Source organism: Mytilus californianus, unplaced genomic scaffold (genome assembly GCF_021869535.1).
Source record: "Mytilus californianus isolate M0D057914Y unplaced genomic scaffold, xbMytCali1.0.p SCAF_8, whole genome shotgun sequence".
Classification (NCBI taxonomy): domain Eukaryota; kingdom Metazoa; phylum Mollusca; class Bivalvia; order Mytilida; family Mytilidae; genus Mytilus; species Mytilus californianus.
Window position 1 is genome coordinate 84819820 of NW_026262734.1, and position 24921 is coordinate 84844740.

At 32.6% G+C, this 24921-nt stretch overlaps 1 protein-coding gene and 1 long non-coding RNA gene across 2 annotated transcripts; both read right to left on the reverse strand.

The window, feature by feature from the left end:
• Positions 1–8989: 8989 nt before the first annotated feature.
• LOC127711985 (uncharacterized) lies at positions 8990–13497 on the reverse strand. The gene is made up of 2 exons (XM_052218141.1): positions 13417–13497; positions 8990–11115 (listed from the first exon to the last, which is right to left on the reverse strand). Exons 1-2 carry the CDS (start codon positions 13457–13459, stop codon positions 9440–9442), a joined length of 1719 nt encoding a protein of 572 aa, XP_052074101.1. The 5' UTR covers positions 13460–13497; the 3' UTR covers positions 8990–9439.
• A 7257-nt stretch (positions 13498–20754) lies between these two features.
• Positions 20755–21922, reverse strand: LOC127711991 (uncharacterized). Its single transcript, XR_007986918.1, has 2 exons — positions 21801–21922; positions 20755–20866 (listed from the first exon to the last, which is right to left on the reverse strand). It is a non-coding gene; the product is annotated as an uncharacterized LOC127711991 (long non-coding RNA).
• Positions 21923–24921: the final 2999 nt, after the last annotated feature.

Here is a 24921-nt window from a genome sequence, read left to right on the forward strand (position 1 = left end):
CCACAGGTCAAATTAAAACGAAAGTACGATTTGAGAGTTATCTCAGTTACTGAAAGCTAGTTAAAAGCCAAAATCAATTAATAATAATAAACATCAAGCACCAGAGAATAGTAAGCTGGTATACAGCCAGATAAAAATCCCCTATGAAATTATGTCCCCAAATAATTGTATATAATATGAGGTTTTATTGTTTTTATCTTCAAATGTTTAATTGTATTTGCTCAATTTTCAATGTAGTTTTCATTTGTTTGAATACCACCACATAGCGACTAGGCCTCGATGTCCGGATGGTGTTAGTAGTTTATCTATAGTGTTTAGGATATACATGAACTGTAGTGCGAGTATATGACAAGGAATACGTCATGCCAAAGAAGATCCCAAAAATCATTAGATGTGCAAATTACATCCTGTAAGTACAAAAAGAGGATTTGGTTATTATTATCAGTTGTACTGTCTATTACAAAATGTATTATATTTGGTAATTTCGATTCTTTTTATGTATTAAAACAATGGAACACATTAAAACACGATTCAAAGATGAAATCTGTACTGAAGGACTAGCGAACGCATTATCAATAAAGACATAGAAATCGTAGTTTGCATAGTTGCTATTTAGAAATATGATGAATATGCAGGCGAAATTCGTCAATAATTACTCGTAGACCAAATTGACGTTTCTAACAATTTTGTTAAAAAATATTTATACTTTGTTAGACATGTAGTTTTAAAACTACCAATAGTTAACAGAAACCCAATAAAAACGACAAAACTTGGCATAGAAAATCAACGAAGTATATTTTCAGTTCAAAAGAATGAGTTAATTTCATGAGAATCGCAATACTGCTAATTACGAGGACGCCGTACGCTCGTGATAATATAACGGGTATGTAGGCCAAAATATATTGGATCAGTTCAAAGGTTGATAAAGTAATTAAAGAAAAAAGACTGATAGATGTTTACTGAAGGTTCTTTGGCAAACATTTGTATATAAAAAAAAGAAGATGTGGTATGATTGCCAATGAGACAACTCTCCACAAGAGACCAAATGACACAGAAATTAACAGCTATAGGTCACCGTACGGCCTTCAACAATGAGTAAAGCCCATACCGCATAGTCAGTTATAAAAGTTATGCACATTCTTGACAACAAATGATCACTCAGGTAGATTATTCATAGTTTGTCGACCGGGGGATAAATGCCGGGAGATTAAGATTTTCGTTTGAAAAGGGCACACACATTTTGTCCTTCATCCAATAAAACTTTCAAAGAATTGTTACAAGGGTTCATTGTCGCGTAGAGGGCTTGGTTTTCTCTTTGATCGAGGCATGCGTAAATAAATATCATACACAGGCAAACTTTATACTGGTTTTACTGCCGGATAAGAGAAGTTGTTACAAAAAAATAGTTCCGGCGTGACCATTTTCGAACCTACTTCACAGAAAATAAGTACCTTTGTAACATATTTTATAGTGGAACATTTTCTTGTAACACTTAAATGATAATGCAACCTGGATGCTGTACTGTGCTTGCATGGGGTTCCTTTGCAATTGAGGGCATGACTGTAACTCTTGAATGAAGAATAAAAATAAAAGCGATGATTATGTATCATAGTATGTATTTGTTTATGTTTTATGTGGTATTCCTCCTTGTTTCCTGTTTACTGTCATGGGTGTTCTAGTCATGCTAAGGTCATGGCATATTTTCAAAATACTCTTTGTCTTTTGTCACTACATGTCTTTTAATTAATATTGACCAGTCACTGTGTCCTTTTTAACTTAGTACAAATGTTAATCTTTAACTATATTTTCTTTCTGAGTGATATTTCTTAGTCTTCTCTTTCTGGCTCATTAGTGTCATTTGGGTATTTTCTATCGAGTATGTAATTAAGCATTTGCTATACTCCACAGGATTCATATTGGATGTTTACACCTATTTATTACATTATCAATATATGCATGTTTTTATGATATACCTGAACGATAATTGTAAACTCACTGATGACAAATGCTCAGTATTAAAGTTAACTTGTATAACCAGTATAACATTTCCAAAGACAAGAAACTTATTTCACCAGGTAATAGTGGAGTGACTTTAATCATAAAATTAAATGTTTAATACACCCACCTAACACACGGCTAAATTATATATCATTCGAAAGCTACACATCCGTACTATCTGTTTTGCCCGGTCGTAAAACATCGTACGGTGCAATTTCTGTCAAATCAAGATCAAAGGTTAAGGACGAATAAGTGCATATTTTCCAAGATGTCAGCTTGATTGCATATTATGACTTCTATATAATAAATTCACGTATGCAAACAATTTAAACTTTTAGCAGAGAGATCAACAGTCATTAATCAAACGGATTTTTAAATATTTAAAGCGTGTTTTTGATAGACAGCACATGTTTCCTGAAATTTGAGTAAAAGTTAGCAAAATGAAAACAAAAATTTGTCTTTCTGATGCAGCTGCTAATCACTAAAAACTAAGTAAAACCCTGTTATAACTATTAAAGAAGTTTTTGACATCATCAATTTCGTATAAATATGCTTACTTCTAATCAAACAGCAAATCTAAACAACTCATACAGTTGCCCAAAATGCCACCATCTGTGGAAACACAGCTTTTAAGCACTTCTTCCTTTTTAAACATTGTATGTGGTCAATATGAGATTTAATAAACAAATTCTTAAGAATCTGCAAAATTTAAAGTAAAAAAATATGTGCGAGCATCATACTATTACTCGAAATAAAGGGGGCGAAACTGGGAGATTGAAATCTGCATTGTAACTACCACACTGAAAAAAATATCTTTCAACTTTTCTAATTGTTTGATTTGTAGTTTCATTATAAACATTGATGTAGTGAAAAGACCTTTTATTTATTCAATATGAACCATAAAAAAGAAATTTAAGATATAGACAAAAATTTAAAAAAATCGATGAAAATTGAAATTTCAAAGAATTCAAAAAACAAGAAAATATATGATAAAAGAGATGATTTTTCATTTCCTATCGTTAGTTATCCATTTTTAGATGGTGACGTTCCCTTGTCACCATCTTACGGTGTTTATATATCTCAACTTGTACGATTCGCTCGTGTATGTAACAATGTTTTAGATTTTAACGAGAGAAATTTATGTATTACTGAAAAATTATTACACCAGGGTTTTCGATATCACAAACTAGTCAAAACATTTACTAAATTTTATCATCGGTATAAGGACATCATTCGTAAATATAGCTCAACATGCAGACTTCTTATACGTTCAGGTATTTCACATCCAATTTTTTATGGAAATATTCTTTATAAAGCACAAAAATGTCAGTATTCACCTCTGAAGCTTACAAAACCTTTAAATAGGCTTACTAAGAAGGGATATAGTTACGATACTGTCAGGTCATTAAAGATTGCATATTTTGGCGTTAATATTGATTCACTTATAGGGTCTTTGCATCGGCACTAAACACATTTATTTAAAAACCAGTTGTTGGCATGACACGGCTTATGTTCTTCTAATATATGTTATGATGGTATGATACTAAACCCCTAACGAGAAGGATTGTGCCTGACATTCATATGATGAAGACATAATCTTTCAATCAGTTTAATTGAAGTCTGGAGCTGGCATGTCAGGTTACTGTTAGTAGTCTGTTGTTATTTATGTATTATTGTCATTTTGTTTATTTTCTTTGGTTACATCTTCTGACATCAGACTCGGACTTCTCTTGAACTGAATTTTAATGTGCGTATTGTTATGCGTTTACTTTTCTACATTGGCTAGAGGTATAGTGGGAGGGTTGAGATCTCATAAAAATGTTTAACCCCGCCGCATTTTTGCGCCTGTCCCAAGTCAGTAGCCTCTAGCCTTTGTTAGTCTTGTATTATTTTTAATTTTAGTTTCTTGTGTACAATTTGGAGATTAGTATGGCGTTCATTAAGACTGAACTAGTATATATATTTGTTTAGGGGCCAGCTGAAGGACGCCTCCGGGTGCGGGAATTTCTCGCTGCATTGAAGACCTGTTGGTGACCTTCTGCTGTTGTCTGTTCTATGGTCGGGTTGTTGTCTCTTTGACACATTCCCCATTTACATTCTCAATTTTATCATTATATATCTTGTCTTCTTGATTGATTAAATTGCGTTGTTTATTGTTCGAATGCATAAATTCATCAAAAAAGAATAATTTTGAAGAAAAAATTCCATTAATACGCAACGATTCTAGTTACTAGTTACTAGTACAACTAAATTTCCTGAATAGCTTGAATGACTTGTTCCTTTTTGACACGAGGCTGACTTCATGCCGGAGCTTCTTGTGACGATTGAAAAGAAGCTTCCATTTCAACTATATAGATGATGTACTCTCGCTTAATAGTGCAAAGTTTGTGACAATGTTGAACGCGTACTTTCCATTGAAATTGAAAATAAAAGACTCAACAGATACATTTAACTCTATCACATATGTTGAAATCGACGATAATGGACGGTTGAGAACAAATTTAACGACAAAAGAGATGATTTCAGCTCCCCAATTGTAAACGTTTCATTTCTATGTAGCAACATTACAGCAACGCCTGCATATCTATACTATTCAAGGAAGAGACCGATTTCATTGAGCCGCAACACCTCTGAAACCATACAAAATCGGAAATATTTATGATATGACGTATGAATGTAGTGTTTTGTATTTCCTAAATTTGTCTTTGCATGCTCAGTCGACGTTTTGTCCGCGAAATTTAAATAAACTCTTTGTTTCAACACTTGCCCAATTGTAACGCGACTTCGCGGCATATTCTTGAGGCGTATATATCTCCAAGTCGTTACAATATTCCAGAGCTTGCATTTACTTTCACGATTTCCTTGATGATGGATTGAAGCTATTGAATAAAGATAACTATAGTATACCGGTATTGAATAGTGATAAATCGATTTAACTGAAAAAATTCCGGATCACAAACCAAAACCGAGGGAAACACATCAACTATAAGAGAAAAAAACGGAATAACAGAAACACTGAACTGCTACAAAAACTAACGCCAACATACATAGAAACGGACTATTTGATAACAACTGCCATATGCCTGACCTGATACAGGACATTTGAAGAAAAATGTTTGAACATATTTATAAATCACAGTTCAATTGCAAAGTTGAAATCATCCCTTCGAAAATTTTATGGACGCCATTTCAAGTGTTTAACAGTTATGGAATATCTGATTCGCCAGATGACGACGGATCAATCGACGTAACCAAAATACCGCCATCTCTGCCTTGAATGTCACCTATCGAATAAGACTTATTACCGAGTTAGGAATTACATGAACCACAAGATGTGTGTCACATTTGGAACAGGATCTGGTTACCCTTTGGGGGTCCCTGAGTTCACCTCAAATATATTTGGGGTTTCTGTTACTCAATCTGTAATTTTATATGTTGTGTTTTGTATACTGTTGCTTGTCTTTTTCGTGTTTTTCCCCGGCTTTGTCAGTTCGTTTTCAAGTTATGAGTTTGAATGTCCCTTTGATATATGTCGTCTCTCTTTAAGTAGTTTTAAAAATTGTGGTTAAATGTATCACGATTACGATTTGGTCGTATATATATATCACCCTGAGCAAACTAACTTATTTTCGCGGATATTTGTCTTATGGCGTTTAATCTTCATCACTTCACTGTGAGGCGATTTTTTTGCCGATTTTCATAACTGCAACTTAATGTCTTCAAAGTAAAATGATACCAAAGGGACAATCAATCTCAAACCATGAATCAAAGAAACTTAAATAAAACCATCAAAATAATAAAATTAAAGTCCAAGAGACGAACAACAGTCCACAAAACGCAGCACAGCATAAAAACGGTCAGTGCCTAAAACAGCGAATGATCTTATGAGGTCAGGAAGGGTATTCAACCTATTCATTTATTTAATAATACAACTGCTTATTATGTTTTACAAACTCAATGACCTGCATTTGTATTTTTAAAAGCTTATGTTGAAAACACTCAAAACATCTTTCATTCGAATTATTAAAGAGATTAAACTTCTAAACACATTCAACATGTCTAACACGTTTTTAAACAAAATAAAAAACAGCAGCATTATATTTAGTTCGTTTACATCTCGCTTAAGACAACCAATTATTTTAAACGGTGGTTACTTATTTCAATGCTGCTTAGGATTTAGTCGCAAAGTCATGTTTGCATTTAAACATGATTACAAAAGGTAAATAAGTTTGATTCAGAAAAACAAATCAAATTTCTACCTCAATTAGCTCGAATATTTCTTTTCGGACTTTAAATGTTCCTTCTTTTATTATGGAAAATCATTCTCTTCCCTGATATTGACAATTAGCGATGTGCTATCTTAACATAAAATAACAAAATGATCGCTATTTGCAGATGGCAGATTTTTGGGCAACTGCAAACACTTCAATAAAAGGCTGTTCTATGAGCAATAGTTAATAATTGCATCTTAAAATTATAAAACAAATATTCCTTGACCTAAACAATATATATTTATCTATGTTTTAGCATACAAATATCGATTCCACAAGATATATTTTGCTTTTGGAACATTTTTTTAATTTTTTTTAAATTTTTTTATGAATTTCAATTTTCGGGAAAAATTGCGCAACTAACCTCTTGGATTTTGTATGATTTAAAAATAATGTACCATATTATATAAAGTTCATATGATCTTTGGAAAATTTTATGGTACAGGAACTAGAAAATGGCTTTTTGTTTAATAATCGCAAAAAATTTGAATGTTTATTCATGACCTTTGACCTTGATTTAACAGAAAATGCACCGTACGATTTTTTTACGACCGGGCAAAACAGAAAGTACAGATAATAAGCTTTCGAATGATATGTAATACAGCCGCGTGTTAGGTGGGTGTATTAAAGTCGTTAACTAAGCGTCTTTTTGAAATATGTCACTTGCCTATAAGGAACAAATCTCACAAACCCAGAACTTATTTCACCAGGTATATTGTGGAACTTATTTTATAGAGATGGAACAAATTATTTAGAAATTATCTGTGAAAAAAAGTTCTCCCGGAATGTTTCCTGTGATATTTATGTCACTGAAACTATGTTCACAGGAACAAATTTAGGCTTACAAAGTCCAGGGAACTATTTTTGAACATTTTACGTATATTCATTCCTTGATTATGAAAATGATTAGAAACTAAGGTTTGACTTCACTCAGCTAACCTGATTAATTTGAGTACTCTGTTTAGGTATTTTTTGTCATACAGCTCCTAACGTGGTAGCGTATTTTAGCATCCCTGATATTCAAATGGTTCGGTTTGAACGTTTTTCATGAAGGTAAACCCAGAAAAACGCTTCGAACGCAAGAAATTTGTAATGTGTTAATTTCATGTATGGATTCAGAAGAACAAAAGAATATAACGGTTACATTTGCAGATCAAGTCAAGAAGAAGGGACACTTTTCAAGTATCTATTATTAGGATATCTTGTAAGACGAAAACTGATCACCGTGTACACTGCAGAGGATCAAAGTAAAATTCCGGGTTTCAAATTAAACACTCTCAGGTTCAGAAGCATTCAACTACACTTCACTTTGCTTACCATCCTTTGAAATCACGACAACACTATAGTTGACAGGTCACAAACATATAACCACTTGCATCAGCGCAAATATTCCTGACGCATTTAGATTTACATTTTTATTTTGCAACAAATTACTCTCAGACGAATGAAGCAACAAACACAACCTCGTCAAATTATGAACGAAAATTTAGGTCTTTAAAACCATGCAGGTAAATCAAGTTCTTTCGTTTTGGAACATTTAAACAGCTAAATCTGGAACAAACTTCTCAATGTTTCTTGAAACAAATACGGTTCGTCTAATTTATAATTGAAATCAATACAACGTATAAACCATTTTAAAATCAGTTGAAAATGACTTAATTCATCAGATCGTACCAAAGCAGAAAAAAAAACATCTAACACAGACCGGACGTGGCAGGGTATTTATAACGTCCATAACAACAAAAAAGACACAAAATTCATACCTAAGTGTACTCGCAGTTACTGACAGCTAGTTCAAAGCCAATAACAACTAATAAAAGAAATCATGTATCTAAGGCTAAAATATCAATCCGTACAACATGTACAATTGTCAAATCAAATATCTCCTTACATATTTAAAAAACTATATATCAAAAGGAGACAGAGACAAAACCATATCCGCTGTGGCTGATGCCAGGAATACAATTTGGATATCTGGAGATATGAATAGTTTTTAACATAAAAAAAAACACCATTCATTTATGTGTTTTTCTTTCTGTTGTGTCTAACAAAATAAAACAAAATAATTCATGTTTATTTCTCCCTCACAGTTCCTAAAAAATATACAAATAGTAAACATCTTCAGCAAGTGCTTCTTCGAACTTCTTCTCATACAAGCAAACATATGCAAATGTATATCACAGAGATTAAATATTAGATTTATATGTGTCAAATAGTTCAAGAGAAATTGCGTTCACAAAGTGTTATTGTCAAAACTATTCAACGGTCAAAGTCCCATATAAGTCATTCAAAAACGGTCAATTCAAAATGGTGGCATCATATGACCAGCAACACATGATAGAAAACATTTCTACCAAGCACCAGCGATTTCTCTTGAACAGACTCCGAGCTTCAATAACATAGAAACGATTTTAAACATCGTCACTTTTGCTAAGCGTTTACTTCTTCAAACTTTTCATACAAGCAAAAATTACAGATAGAAATTACAGAGATCAAATAGCAAACACAAAATTTATTTTCATTTTTGATTAACAGATTATGGTAATTTCAACAGGCTTCCAAAGTTTTTTTTAATTGATCTTTAAAAGAACAAATAAAAAGCTTAGCACTCATACTGCACCTGCTATCGGAATATACATCCCCATTTCGACCGAATATTGCTGTTTATTTATTAAAATCCGTAATGCCAAACAGAAAACATTCTTTAGCTGTTAGCACCAGTTTTTTTTTTTTTTTTTTTTTTTTTTTTTTGTCGAACGGGAGAAATCAGACTGTTGATTTTTCTTCAGAATTGTTGTTTGAATTAAGATTAAGGTTTTTTTATAGCGTACTATATAGAAAAAACTTTGCCCATTGTTGACCGATTATTGGTAATACGGTGAACGATAGTTGTTTACATCCTAAATACGCACAGTAAAACTCAGTTTAAAAGTCAGAGTCCGATGTTAGAATAGGTAACAGAAGAAACTAAGCAAAATGACAATGACAATGATAACATAAATTAGCAAAGGACTAGTAGCAAGTACTGACAAGCCAGCACCAGATAGACCTCAACTAAACTGATTGAAAGATTATGTCTACAGTATATGAAAATCAAGCACAATCCCTCCCGTTTATATCATACCATCATAAGATATACGAGATGAACATAACTCGTATAATGCAAGCATTTAACAGTGAAGTATTCTGTGAGACGAAAAGTGATTACCATGTTGACTGCAGACATACAAAATAGAATTCCTGATGTCAAAATAGACACTCTTAGGTTCTGTAACATTCAAAACCACTTTGCTTTGTTTACCGTCTTTAGAAATAACTACAACACTGTTAGAATCTTTACAAGCAACAAATAAATTACCATAAGCGTCAGGGCACAAAGTTCGTGGGCCTTTGGTATTTTCACTTTTAAACTGCCACAGTTTAGTTCCAAGGGAATGGTAACAATTGACACACCCTTGTTCTAATTCGGAACAAAAATATACGTCTTTAAATGTATGCACATAAATTAAGTTATTTTGATCTGCTTGGAATATTTTGACAACATTTCCAGATAGATCTAACAGTAAAATTTCCTTTCTCTTACTAGCCACAATAATGAGGTTATTTACACATTGTATGCCCCAGCAATAGTTCTTTAATTCAATAGCTTGTACTTCAGTGTAATCCGTTGTTTCAAATATCTTTATTGTACAGTTATAAGGAAAAGAAACGGCAAAACGACCCTTGTCTATACATGCCACACCAAATGGCGAGATCGAGGAATTAAATCTAATAGACTTCAAAATGCTTCCGTCTGAGCAGAACACAAATATTGAATCGTTGTCAAAATCAGCAACTACTATCTTTTTCTCTGGCAGTATGATAGTAATACTGGTAACATTTGAAGTTTTCTGAAAAACAGATTTATCGAAGTTAGTTTGGAGAATAGCCGTTACTTTAGTCACATCTTCAGAAACAATTTGACACGAAAGGTTTGTTGATGAGTCTAATATAACCGTAGATTTGTCCTTTTCAAGATGAACATCTAAAAGTTGACCGATTGAATCTTTCAAATTAGGGTCTAATGTAAACTTCAAATTTAACTCTGACATCTTTTCTTCTGCCATCACGGAGTTCAATGATTCACCTTCTTTTGAAATGGCTTTGTCTATCTGCTTGCTGGATATAAATACTTGTAAATTAGTTCCACCTCTTTTTAACTCTGTAAAGTTGTTTCTGAGTTGATTCACGTTGCGTTTCTTTTCTTCTAACTTTTGGGGAATTTTTTCAATACTTTTCGTTTCGTCTTCGATAATTTTGTCACTCTTTGAAGCTAGATGAATTTCTAAATTATCTAAATGAGTATTGATTTCTTTTCTCAAAGTTTGTATATCAGATCGACTTTTCCTCAACTGATAACTAATTGTCTTTTTAGTGCTCGCACGATTTTCAATTATTTTGTCGATATTGTTTACTAAAACATCAAACCTCTGGTCAAGATGATTTAGATATTCTGACTCCCTAAATGTTGCAACAACATTTGGAAGAGATTTTAATCCAAGACATGTCGAATGATCTAGTGTTGCACAAAAAGAGCAGCAAGTCGCTTCATGATTAGGACAATAAAGTTCAAATGGAAGGCCATGTATCTTACATTCCGTTTCGATAGTTGCTATAAACGGCTTTAGTTTCATAAATTTGGTAAATTCTACAGTTATGTGACTTCTAGATGCCTTGATGGCTTTATGGTGTTCAAAAAATTCAGCGCACAAACCTTCTTTACAAGAGTTACACCAATACTTTGGCGCTCTTGTCACAAGTCTTGTTTCACAAGGACCACAATAGTTGTTAGATTTTGGTTGAATATCTGAAAGAAAAAGTGTAGCATTAAAGTAAAATTGGGAATGGAAATGGGGAATATGTCAAAGAGACAACAACCCGACCACAGAGCAGACAACAGCAGAAGGCCACCAATGGGTCTTCAACGCAGCGAGAAAATCCCGCACCCGGAGGTGGTCCTCTTAACAGAAAAGAATATTACAACGAATTACATTGGTCAATACGGGATTGAAAAATTCGCCTTGTTCACTGATCCATGAAATGAGGTCGAGGTCAGATGAAAACTGACTGACAGGCATTTGGTTGGCGCCTATTAAAACGTTTAAACCCGCTGCATTTGTTTGCACCTGTCCTAAGTCAGGAACCTGATGTTCAGTGGTTGTCGTTTGTTGATGTGGTTCATAAGTGTTTCTCGTTCTCGTTTTTTATATAGCTTAGACCGTTGGTTTTCCTGTTTGACTGGTTTTACACTAGTAATTTTTGGGGCCCTTTATAGCTTGCTGTTCGGTGTGAGCCAAGGCTCCGTGTTGAAGGCCATACTTTGACCTATAATGATTTACTTTTACAAATTGTGACTTGAATGGAGAGTTGTCTCATTGGCACTCATACCACATCTTCTTATATCTATATTTGAATGCAAATACATATCAAAATATGACTTTCTTTTATTTTTCTACCTTAGAACAATTCGAAAATTATTTTGAGAATTAATTTGTTTATCTCTACTTTCTTTAAATGCTGAATTTTTTTTATTATATTCCAATATCAACAAACTTGAAGACTACATATTATGATACATACTGGGAAACAAGTAACTTGCGAATTGATATATAACTATGAATGAAACAAGAAGAGGGGGTATGAAATAACTGAAAATGACACAAAGTATTACGCATCATTATTTCAATGGATTATTATGTAATGAAAAATTTAAATTAAAGTTTGAAATTATTTTCAGTTAGTACATTGTACTTCACAACGTGAACATATATTGGAACCTGTTCGATTTAAAAAATAAAGAAATGTCCCCTAAATACTTAAATTCAGCTGAAAAAAAGTTCGTATGCGTTATGACCTGAGATTTTCTTCTTCAATGCAGGTCATGACCTGCATTTTTATAAGTTGACAGGTATGGACAGACGGAAACTTTATAAAATAAGGCATCCATATTCAAAGTATGAAGCACCCAGGTCTCCCCCTTCTAAAATATAAAGCTTTTAAGTATTTAGTTACGCCGCCGCTGCCGACGGCTTACTATTCCTATGTCGAGCTTTCTGCGACAGAAGTTGCAGGCTCGACAAACAAACCAGACATACGAACGAGGATAAACAACAACGCACAACACAAGGTCAAGATAGCCTGACAGGTGGGGTAAGACTGCTTTACGAGCAGACAAACCTCCCGTTTTACATTTTGCAATCTTATGTATTAAAATTTTAACTCTCAATAAAAACCATGCAGTACCTATCGGAATAATTTGTATTAAAATTTAAACACTCAGTAACAACCATGCACAGTTCATCTATCAGTAGGATGACCACTGCTTTGAAAAAGGAAATAACGCCACATAATTTGGAAAAACAGGATAAAATGTGCATGCTACTACATGAAGCTACCTAAGGTACATGTAGCTAAAGCTGTTCTTTTGAAATTCCAAAACTAACAGTTCTGAAACAAATAATAAATATAAAATATCAATTTAAATCATTGCTGCAATAAAAATAGATAAATAAATGATATAAATCTTGACTCTGTGACCAGTAGACTCAGGCGCTTGAGTAGAGAATTTATATTTTATATTTTATATTTGTCATTATTTGAAATGAATTTTCTTTTTTTATACCATCTACTTACCACTATATGATTGTCTTACCTAGGATTTGGTGAATTTATCAGGGGAAACTTCACTATGTTGAGCGAATGGATGAAAAAAAATGATGCTTTTTCGCATGAAATTGTGATAACGTCCTTACGGAACAAACATTATTTCTAGATAGATCTAGATTATCCTGCACAATAACGACCACGAAGACCCTTTACGAATTTTGATAGTGCAGGGATACAGGCATGTTCCTCTGTGTGGTAAATGACGTTATAAACACGATAAAGGAGAGCATAATTGAATCACTTATCTGGTGAAAGAAATAATTCAGAAATCCCATATTGCATTAGTACGCCTCAAACATTACTAGTCCGAAGTTGCTTTCCGTAGAATTCGAACACTCACGTTTGAAAATCGCATTGGAGAAATCCAAATATATAGACAGAGCAGCTCTTACTTTTTAGAATTATTTAAACTTTGCTAATACTTATTTATATAAAAATGTACCTTCTACTGAAGTTTGTCCTGTGTCTAATTTGAACTCTGCCATTTGAACGACGTCAATCCAATTTGAAATGTTTACCTGTATGTAATCACCTAATTATGCATAATAATTACGGCATGCCAAAGGTGGAACGAAATATAAAAATAAAATTGAACAATTAGTTGCCGATATTATTTACTTCATCATCCATTAGGGTAAAACTTTTTGAAATTAAGAAAGAATGCGGTATATAATTTGCTCATTGTTGAATTATGTACGCTGACCTATACTAGTTGCTAACTGCTACATCATTTGGTCTCTGAAAGTGAGTTGTCTTATTGACAATTATATCATATTATCTTTATTTTCTTATATATTGATAATTTAAAAAAAAATGTCGATTCATTCCGTATGCTAACTTAATATGAATGTTTTTCATTAAATCATTCCGGTTTAAATATTGACAAAAATGTTTGTAGGATTTTTAAGCAATAATAATAAAAACCATCATACATCAATTTTAAAAATGGAATCAGGATAAATTCAATTTTGTTTTAGCGTCATTCTTGTTCGTACAGTATCAGGTTACTATATTTTGAATTATTGTTTTTAAATTTTTTGTCTTGTAATCTGCAAAAGGTAATATTTTGGTAATTAATATAAGTTGATGATAACTCAAACAAAAAAAACATTTTTTTTAATTATTCCTTTCAATATTTTTTTCAATAAATTGAATTTAATCGGTATACAACAAATAATATATGCTCAGCCTTTTACAGATGCTAGATTAACCGTGGAATTATTTCTTCCTAATATTAAGGAACTTGATGATTTCAGAAGAACGAAACATCTTAAAAATATAGACCATATACAGTCGTTTGTATTTGCGTCCTATCATTTATTTGTTCTTCGCACAAATATCTTTCTTTTGGAAGGGGTGTTGCTTAGACATTATGCACATGCAACAGTTTCAGTTTTAACGGAATGTTTCTTCTCCTTCCTCGTCTTCTATGTTGTAATTATCATTATTGTTGTTAATATTAGAGAGAACAGAATATACAACAACAGACCAAACCAACAACTAACCATCGGCTCCTCCGAAAAATAGATAAATAACAACTGACAACACTTGTTGTTATTTTGCTACGTTTTTTTCGAAATTTATCACTAAAACTTATTTCTTTACTTAATTCTTATTAGTTGACTTTAATTCCTATTCTATTGTATAACCTTCTATGGCGTCTATATATCATATATATAAGGCATTCACTGATTCGTAAGCAGCGTGACACTTAAAGAATGAAGTAATTCTTTCTACTATCGTTATCGTAAGTAGCTGATATGCCATCTGTTGCTCTCAAGCACAACGACTAAGTTGTACAATTAAAATTTACTTGTAATTTTATTTAATAACGGCATATTTTTTTCATAACACTTATATGTAACGTCACACATACAGTCGTAATAGTCGAAACGTCAGATTTCACCTTCCCACTACATGTTGTTTGTTCTCTGACACTTATCATCAATATAGACCATGTAAAACATGGGATATGCTTACGAATTACCTCGAGATAATTTTTGGCAAAACCTTGCGGAATATTTTTGGCCCTCGTACTGTATTTGGCCTTTTAACCTGTTTGATTCGAGCGTGTTTTGTCAACGAATCGCGCGTCCGGCATAGAAAATTATAAGCATGATTTCTTTGATGAGTTTTGTTAATATATCGATGGACATTAGTGTTTACTATTTGATTTCAAGAGCTATAATATACATTGCGAAAACCTCTTTTATATTATATAAAATATGTCTTACTGATATCAATTAAGCGGCATTCATTATCCCTTGTTATGAAACTCGCACAAATATTCTGTGGTTAATGTCCTTTTGGTCACAACTAGTCTTCTGTTTGTAGTTGTAATTTCAGACTTGGGAACCATAAAACATTATAGGAAGAATTTACAAGTTTTATATGCATCAAATTTGCACTTATTCATAAATGCCACATATGTTTCAGCAATCATTCACGACGAGTACAAACAAAAATGTATCTCTGAAGATGGGCCTTTGGACAGTTCCGATTTCGCAGGGAAAAATGCAATGTGGTGAAGTCTGGGCCTATAGAAAAGTTGTGAATTTATGTAACTGAGACTATCAATGATCTGATCTATTTACATGTTTCAACGCAAAAATCTTCAGATGACAAAATAAAATTGAGATATAACTAAAGACAACCACCGAAGAGATTGGTGATTTATCAAAGGTGTTGCATTTGGAGCAGGATCAGCAAACCTTGCCGGAGTACCTGAGAACATCCCTAATTTTTGGTCGGGTTCATGTTGCTCAGTCTTTATTTTTTATGTTTTGTATACTGTTGTTTGTAATTGGGCGTTTTTTTGTTTTTTGCCTTGGCATCGTCAGTTCGTTTTCGACTTAAGAGGTTTATTATTCTTTTTGGTATCGTTCGCCTCTCTTATATATGAAGAGTGTTAATAAGATATTGAGAGATTATGGTTGAGTGCCCATTGAGTAGTATAGCCCGCAACATGGACACGCTCATCAGGTCATGTAAATCATATCAATGGTTGCCTTATGTTATCTCTCAATGTTGTTCTGTCCATTCAGGATATGGTTTGAGCCTTATTTAATTTATATAGACTCTGAGCGACATACAGCTTGAAATATTTCGTATAGACTTGCATATTGTTAAAGAACATGTGTTGGCTTTTAAATGTCTGGTGAATTTTTTGGGGTTGTTGAGTATTTCTTTCATTGATGTATATCAATCATCTTCTTTTGTTAATAAGAATATAAAATTGGTTACATTAGTGAGTTTGAGTTTGAATGTCCCTTTGGTATCTTTCGCGCCTCTCTTTTACATTACTCATTAACATTTCGTAATAATTGAACGTACTGAAGCATCTAATGCATACCACAATTGTACATTTATTGGTTTATTATGGTCTATTATTAACACAAGTTGTGCAACAGATGTGTCAATTATATTAAATGAAAATGTATAGAAGACTTAAATAATTAAACATTAATAGTAATATAAATTTGTTGATAATTGAACGTACTGAATCATCTTAATCAAACCACAATTGTATATATGTTGATGTATTATAGTCTATATACAAGCTAAGATGTGCAACAGATGTATCAATTAAATTAAAGGAAAATGTTCAGAAAACTTAAATAAAAGATTATTTAAAAAATATTATAAAGTTTTATGCATGGCCAATTGTATAAGATAATCTTACAAAAGATTGTAGTTGGTAACAAACGGGGTTAGATTTATGTTAGTGACGGATGATGCAAGCATTTACAATAGGACACTTTTCATCTATGATTACATAACAGTTACTAATAAAGATGGTACTGTAAATTCAGAAATTATTGCGTGCATTTATTATTGCAATTTTTGAAGAATAGACAAAAATGCGAGATCAATTATTGCGTATTTTTTAATGAAAAATTATTCGCATTAGAAAAAATTTCGCAATAATTTTCTGAATTTACAGTATTATCATGATAACTAGACTGACCAATAAAATATCAATACCGACAACCAGTTAAGAATTTTTTTTATTTATATATAATATTAAAAGAGGATGATTGAGTGTTAAAAAGTAGCTTTGTCCCGCAACATGGGCACGTGCCTGCAACCAGTCACATGAATATCGTCAGTGGTTGTCTTATGTCATATCTTGTTGCTATTTTGTCCTTTATGAAATTGGTGCTGCTTTAAAATTCTTTATATTTATTCTCTTTTCTAGAAAAAGCTTGATTCAGAGCTTAAAATATTCCGTAGACACATGTCTGTTGTTATGGACGATATAGCAGCTTTCATTTTCATTTGAGTACGTCCTAATTTTCAAATTCGAGATCTGCCAAGTTAAGAAAGTGCCTATTTACTGACAATATTTATCTGGTATCAAATTGAATCATGTTGACCTATAAATATCTGTGAAGTTTTTGTGTTGTTGAGTGTCTCTTTCTTTGGTCACTATGCCACATCGGGCTTCCCGATCCGAATTCCAATAATCCTAGCAATAATCGAGACCATTTTTAAAAAAAGTAAAACAGAAATAGAAAAAAATGGGAATTGAAAACCATTTTTGTAAAAATATTTTCCTTTAATTTTCATCCTGAACAGAAATAACTTTTATTCACACAAAAGTAATACGTTTATACCAAAAGTTCACGTGGTAATGAACCAACAACCGACGTGCTTCAAAACTTCTTAACAATGTAAGACGGAAATATAAACTTTACTTATAGGTTGAAGACAAAACTTGGTCATATTTTTCGAAGACGTAAAGCCCGAGGCGATAAAGAATAACGTAACAATATGAAATAAAATTGCACTAAAAATCAACCTAAAACAGCAAGGAACCAGTATGGACAATAAGAGGGAGCATGTTTTGCCTTCTTATATGATAATAATTAAGTAATATGCTAAAAGTAGTTCAGATCAAATAATTTCAATGGTTTTTATAACAACTCAACATTGCTCACTGATCCATGAATATTAGCAGATAGCAGTTAAATCTACCAGACGGACATATAAACTTTACAATGTTTTTTTTTCTAAATTTTTTACCTTTTACTATAACTATAACGATATTGACCGTCCATATCGCAAACTATTCACTTGATCAATGAGTCATAAAAATAACGTCAAACGGTATGCCTAACAATTATTTTGTTATTCCAATACAGTCAAAGAATTACATTGAGCATATTAGAAATTCCTCTTTTTTTGGAGAAGTCGAAAGATTAGATAGAAGATTAGCAATCCGCTGCTGCGTGATCTCTTATCACTAAGTATCACTTATCAAAGTAGTTAATAGGAGTAACAAGACGGGTGTCACTAGTGGAGCACAATCTGCTTACAGGAGCAACTGAGTTCACCTCCAATGTTTGGTTGTGTTTGTGTATCTCAGTGTTTAGTTTCTGTATACTATTTTGTGAACTAGTTTGTCTTTTCGTCGTCTATTGATTTTTGTCATGAAGTTGTCAGTGTATATCGACTTATCGGAGGGTTGAGCGCTCACAAACATGTTCAACCCTGCCACATTAATCATGTGCCTGTCCCAAGTCAGTTACCTGTAGCTCAGTGGTTGTTGTTGGTTCGTGTCTCTCATATTTGTTTTTCGTAAATTGTTTTGTTATACATGAGGCAGTTAGTTTTTTCAAATGAATTGTTTCATCTTTTTCATGCCTTTTATAGCCGACTAAACGGTATTGATTTTTCTCATAGTTTACGGCCGTACGGTTGCCTATAATTGCTTACATCCACTTCATTTGAAATCTGGTGGAAAGTTGTCTCATATGCAATCATTCCACAACTCCTCATTTTTATATTAGACGTTTTGACTGTCCCATTGGTTTCATCAGCCAACTTTACGATTTTTGTCTAATTGTCAAGCTATACTGTTTTTTGTAATTGCTTATGTCCACCTCCTTCGAATTCTGGTGGATAGCTGTTTCACTGGCAATCATACCACATCTCTTTATTTTTTATAACAAATGGAAACAACACGTACTAAATATCATGCGTCCGAAGATGAATGTGAAGTTAGCGGCCGGTTCGTTATTCGATATTCAATATCCAAACGGCTGCTAGCAGTCGGTTCGATATTCAAATTTTCTTAGTTGAATATAATAAAAACATTCAATAATATTAAAAGCATGATAGTAATAGTTTAATGGAGTAAAAAGAGATGTAGCAAATCTTTTTGTGACTAATTCAAGTTATCGTCAAATATAAACGCTTATGTAAATCAAATGTTTACGTAGTGCTCAAAGTGCCAGTATAATATTCAAAATATATAGTGAAAACCTACCGGAAACAGCTTAAATAACGGTGAGACCCCCCTGGTCTTTCAATGTCAATAAAATTGAATGATCTTTTAGACTATAGATATAAGAAGATGTGGTATGAGTGCCAATGAAACAACTCTCCATCCAAGTCAAAATTTATAAAAGTAAACCATTATAGGTCACAGTACTGTCTTCAACACGGAGCCTTGGCTCACACCGAACAGTAAGCTATAAAGGGCCCCCAAAATTACTAGTGTAAAACCATTCAAACGGGGAAGCCAACGGTCTAATCTATATAAAAACGAGAAACGAGAAACACTTATGAACCACATCAACAAACGACAACTACTGAACATCAGATTCCTGACTTTGGACAGGTGCAAACAAATGCAGCGGGCTTAAACGGGCTTAAAAGTTTTAATGGTACCAAACCTTCACCCTTTTTCTGAAACAATAGTGTAACATCACAACATAGACACACTATAAAATATCAACTGAAATAGCTTAACTCAATCAAATATTAATACCAGTGAACATACACTGAACAAATAAATTTGACCTATGATACAATGTAAATACAAAATAAATAAACTAAGGGAAGAATAATAAAAGTAACATGTTATACCGCTATGAAATGTTAAACAATCTAAGAAAAAACAATCTGCTCGAACAAAAATATCAGCCGTTTGCAATAACTTTAAACACAGGTAAATGAAAATAATTTTGTAGTTAGGTATACGTATACAGTTCCAATAGAGAAAGAAAATATTTTTACAAAATAAATAATTTTGATGTTAATAGTACGAAGTGAAAATTTATAGTAATACAAAACACTTATAAAAGCTGGTATATAGACCAGATATAACCCTGAATAACATTAAATAACAAAAAGCAATACAATTAGTATCAACAGGTCAAATAAACAAGAAAGTACGATTTGAGAGTACTCACAGTTACTGACAGCTAGTTAAAAGCCAAAACAACTAATAATAAAAAATCATGCATCAGAGACTAAAATCAACTAAAACACATCCCAGGGATTTAATATTTTAACGTCATGGACAGTCAAAGAAGACATGACTAGTGCAATGCCAAAAATAAATGTATCGACAAACAGTAGGATAGTTAGGAGTTTAACCTCTTTATAGATCAAAACGAACGTGGGTGTGTCTTTATACATCCCGTTTGAAAAGAATACACATTTAGTTATGTTTTAATTTACTGATGACAAAATCGATATTAGTGCCAATGTAAACTATATTCAAAGATCTAATTACAACATTGGTAAGATAACCTTTAGTGTATGTCTATATACAGATCGTGTCAAAAGGATTGTTCAGAATAATGTCATCTTCGATATCTACGGAGGGCTTAATTTGTCACTTTTTCGCTAAAAATCGTCGAAAATTCAGATAAAAGGGTACAGGTCGATGGCTAGACCTCCCTGAATTTTGTTTTTAAACTGGGAAATTGGAATCGAGGAATATGGTAAGTTTGTATGTAAATGTAAATATCAAATAAGTATCAAAAGGAAGAAATTGATATTCAATTTATTATTTTTTAATCTCTGATGTCTGTAGTCGTATGTTATATGTCTACAGTTTATTCTTTAGATCCATCTTCAAAGCTATTTATCACAACAACCTGAAAAATAGCAAACTGTTTAAGTACGCATCTACAATTCGGAAAATTCAAAGAAGGTAAGGCTATCTAAATTTCTTCTCTCTTGTCAATTTACAAATGATAATAATTTTATTTATTTCAAAACTTACAATATATGGTTTGGTAGAACAGTTACCATGGTTACGAGGTAATATTTTTCCCCAGTCAATTTAAAACGAAGGTACTTTCACAAATCCTTTTTTCGAACGGATTAAATCAAAGATTAACACAAGTCTAGAAATTATGTGGAAATAGATTAAAAATAAACACTAAAATGAAATTTGAAAAATCTAAATTTTTAATCAACAATTATAAAGGTTTTTAATACTCCCACATAATCCCCTAATTCGTTCGCTTCTAATATGGTTGGTGCTTAGTTGATTTTAATTGACAACTTTTTATTGTTTTATTTAATGATTTGTATACTTCATTTTTTTTTTGGTTCTTTTTTCACAATGCACATTGTGTCGATCCATTTTCAATTCACCCATTCTAATTGTTTGTTGAATAATTTTTGTATCAATTTTGAGATACTGTCTTAAGAAAATCAAGAAATTACATATCTATTAATTTTTTTTGTATATCGTCTTCGTTTGTCCTTTAATTCGTTTCTTGTGGTTTCTTTGAATCTCATCTGTAAATTACTCTCATGATAAGCCAATGTCGTACGGGTTCTGATCAGACCCCCATTGTCATGTTTGGATCGTTTCTATCTTTGTTATGCTATGGACTTAACGCCATGCTAACAAGTTTCAAAAACATATATACTAATTTTCACTGCTTGCTAGGTACTGTACTGTTAATTAATTGTTGTCTCATTCACTTCGATGTGAAGTTTTCTTTTTGTACTTTTACCCCTTATGAATGATTGAAATATTTGGCAATTGTTTTCAATGGTTAAGAATTCACCACTTACCCTTTACAGGATTCATACAGGTATGCCCACACCCGTTAAAACATAGTAGTTTTCCAGTCGGACAACCACCGAGTTCTACACATGCACCAATGCCGGGTGGAGGGCATACATCACAATCCATTGGGCCTGAAAAATGTCAAGGTACATTTGCATTCACAACATAAAACATATGTTCTGTGTTCTATTAATAGGTTTTATATCATACTCAACCAGATTAGAACTAACAACGTGCAAGTAAACAACTATAAAAGACACAAAGGACACAGTCATAGTTAATAAAAGCTAATGTAAAGCCTAAATACGACGTATATATAAACCACAGTCTGCGAAAGGCATGACCCTGTGCATTGATAAAATAGAAGTTGTAAAGTGATTAAGACGATAAGTGTTAATACCTGGATAGCCACTTAAATGTTTAGTATGAATAAAAAGAGATGTGGATAATACATTAACGAAACATCAATACAACAATAACAATACATTATTCAACAATAGTCAGGTACATGAATAATATATCAACCTCAAAATCGTCCCGATTCTATGAAATTGAACAAATTTAACAGAAGCAATCAATGAGCTGCCATCAGCACAAAATTCTCAAATAACGAGACTAAATAAGATATTATATATGTTTCGTACTTTGTTTGACCTGGGCAGGTATTGAACGCATAACATCCTGCACTCGATGCCAACATGTTGCATTCAGACCAATGAGGCATTAAATAAAAGTCGACGAAAGTCTTTACTAAATACCTTTAGAAAAATCAAGGAAATATGGGTAGTTTTTCGTCTTTCCCTGCATGCAGTACAACATATTCAAAATTTTATTATGCCATCTATTAGAAAAAAAAATCTACTTTTGAAATCTTTATTTTTTTGTAGGTCTATTATCATAATATAGAATAACAAAAATCATTAATTATAATTTTGTTTTTAATTGAGGTACACATGTTACGGTATACGTACTGATCGTTTAAGGAAACAGATGGCCACTTCAATATTCATATACCCATACTAAATTGAAGACAATGGTAGATTTTTCAATATTTGATTTGGCGCAATACAACTGTACCTTTGTGTAGCAAAGCATATATGGTAGTGAAAAAGGGAGAATGAGCAATGTTGAGACTATTTCGACAAAAACAAAGTGGTGGTTTGCAAAGATATTCAACCCCGCCACTATTTCTTGTTCTTAATGGTATTAGAATAAACGAGAAGGTTGGTACTTATTCTTTTAATTATTGCACATAATCTAGACACCTATAAACGCTGATTAAAGCATGTATAGGGCAAGATGTTTGTCAACTGGAACAAAACGCAATTTCATAAGGAAAGTCATCATACGACATTAATGTACAAACAATCCAGATAGCTCTACAACCATAACAATGAAGATCCACAATAGCTCAATTGTCATAACAATTATCAGTCAAAGGGTCGTTAATTGCGAATAATCGGTCAACCTAAAAAACAAAAATCAGCAAGCTCAAATTGTAAATCATAATTTATTAAAATGTCAATAAAACAGCTCCTATCACAAACAAATTCAGGAGATGTGCAGTTTTGAATAAAGACATATATCGATATAAGAAGATGTGGTATGAGTGCCAATGAGACAGCTCTCCATCCAAGTCACAATTTGTAAAAGTAAACCGTTTTTAATTCACATGCATACAATTTCTATTTATATTATTTATTGATAAATACAATAGTGCAGAAGAAGTGGAAATAGATTTCAGGTGGGGGAAGTTGTTTTTGACTTCAGGAAACTTTATTTGGATATTCCTAGTTTTGGTCTCATTGAGATTTACCAGACCTTCATACAATTTCAGTACTTTTTTATGTATTATTTATGGACATTATGTTTTTCGGTTTGTGCGTCCGTTCGTTCTTCCGTTAATCCGTCTGTTCCGTTTCAGGTTAATGTTTTTGGTCAAGGTAGTTTTTGATGAACACTGATGAAGTTGAAGTCCAATCAACTTGAAACTCAGTACACATGTTCCATATGATATGATCTTTCTAATTTTAATGCCAAGTTAAAGTTCTGACCGCAAATTGACGGGCCACTGGACATTGAAAATGATAGTGCGAGTAGGGCATTCATGTACTATGGACACATTCTAGTTCAAATCCTTTATTAAAGAAGTTAGTATATTTACTTCAGATAAAAGTACTTATTTGACGAACCAATCTAATTACAAAATATATCTCTGATTTCGTTATACTTATATGTATGAGCACGTTAATATATGTATGAATTTTTATAAGATTACTGGACAAAAGCGTTCAATCTTCGGATTTAATTCTTAACAATTTTTCCGAGCGGAGCGAGTCGAAAAACATTGACGTCTTTCAAGGCAAATTTTGTATGTTTGCTATACACATAAATTTATTTTTCAAACTTGGTAATTAATTATTTAATCTAAAATACAGTCCTAGATAATCAAATAATCATGAAATATTTGGTCTAGTAATCATATAATCACACACAAAAAAAAAACAGCCAAGTAACCACATAATCAAAAACTCCATGAGGAGGCTCATTAAAGATGGCATATTTTTGTATTAATATTGATTCACTTATAGGGTTTTTGCATCGGTAATAACCACATTAATTCTAAAACCAGTTGTTGGCATTATACGAGTCATTTTCTTCTCATAAATTTTATGAAGGTATGATACTAAACCCCTCACAGGAGGGATTGTGCTTGATTTTCATGTGATGAAGACATAATCTTTCAATTGGTTTAATTGAGGTCTGGAGCTGGCATGTCAGTTACTGCTAGTAATCCTTTGTTAAGTCATGAATCATTGTCCTTTTGCTTAGTTTCTTTTGTTACCCATTGGTTTAATTGAGGTCTGGAGCTGGCATGTCAGTTACTGCTAGTAATCCTTTGTTAAGTCATGAATCATTGTCCTTTTGCTTAGTTTCTTTTGTTACCCATTCTGACATCGGACTCGGACCTCTTTTAAACTGAGTTTTACTGTGCGTATTGCTGTGTGTTTGTTTACTCTACATTGGCTAGCTATAGTGGTATAGGGGGAGGGTTGAGATCTAACAAAACAGGTTTAACATTTTTGCGCCTGTCCCAAGTCAGGAGCCTCTGGCCTTTGTTAGTCT

Excerpts from the sequence above, each read along its gene's own strand:
- LOC127711985 (XM_052218141.1), bottom strand. The coding sequence starts at position 13,459 with ATGGCAGAGTTCAAATTAGACACAGGACAAACTTCAGTAGAAG. Across the intron at positions 11,116-13,416 it reads AGGACAAACTTCAGTAGAAG|ATATTCAACCAAAATCTAAC; the intron begins GTACATTTTTAT and ends TTTTTCTTTCAG.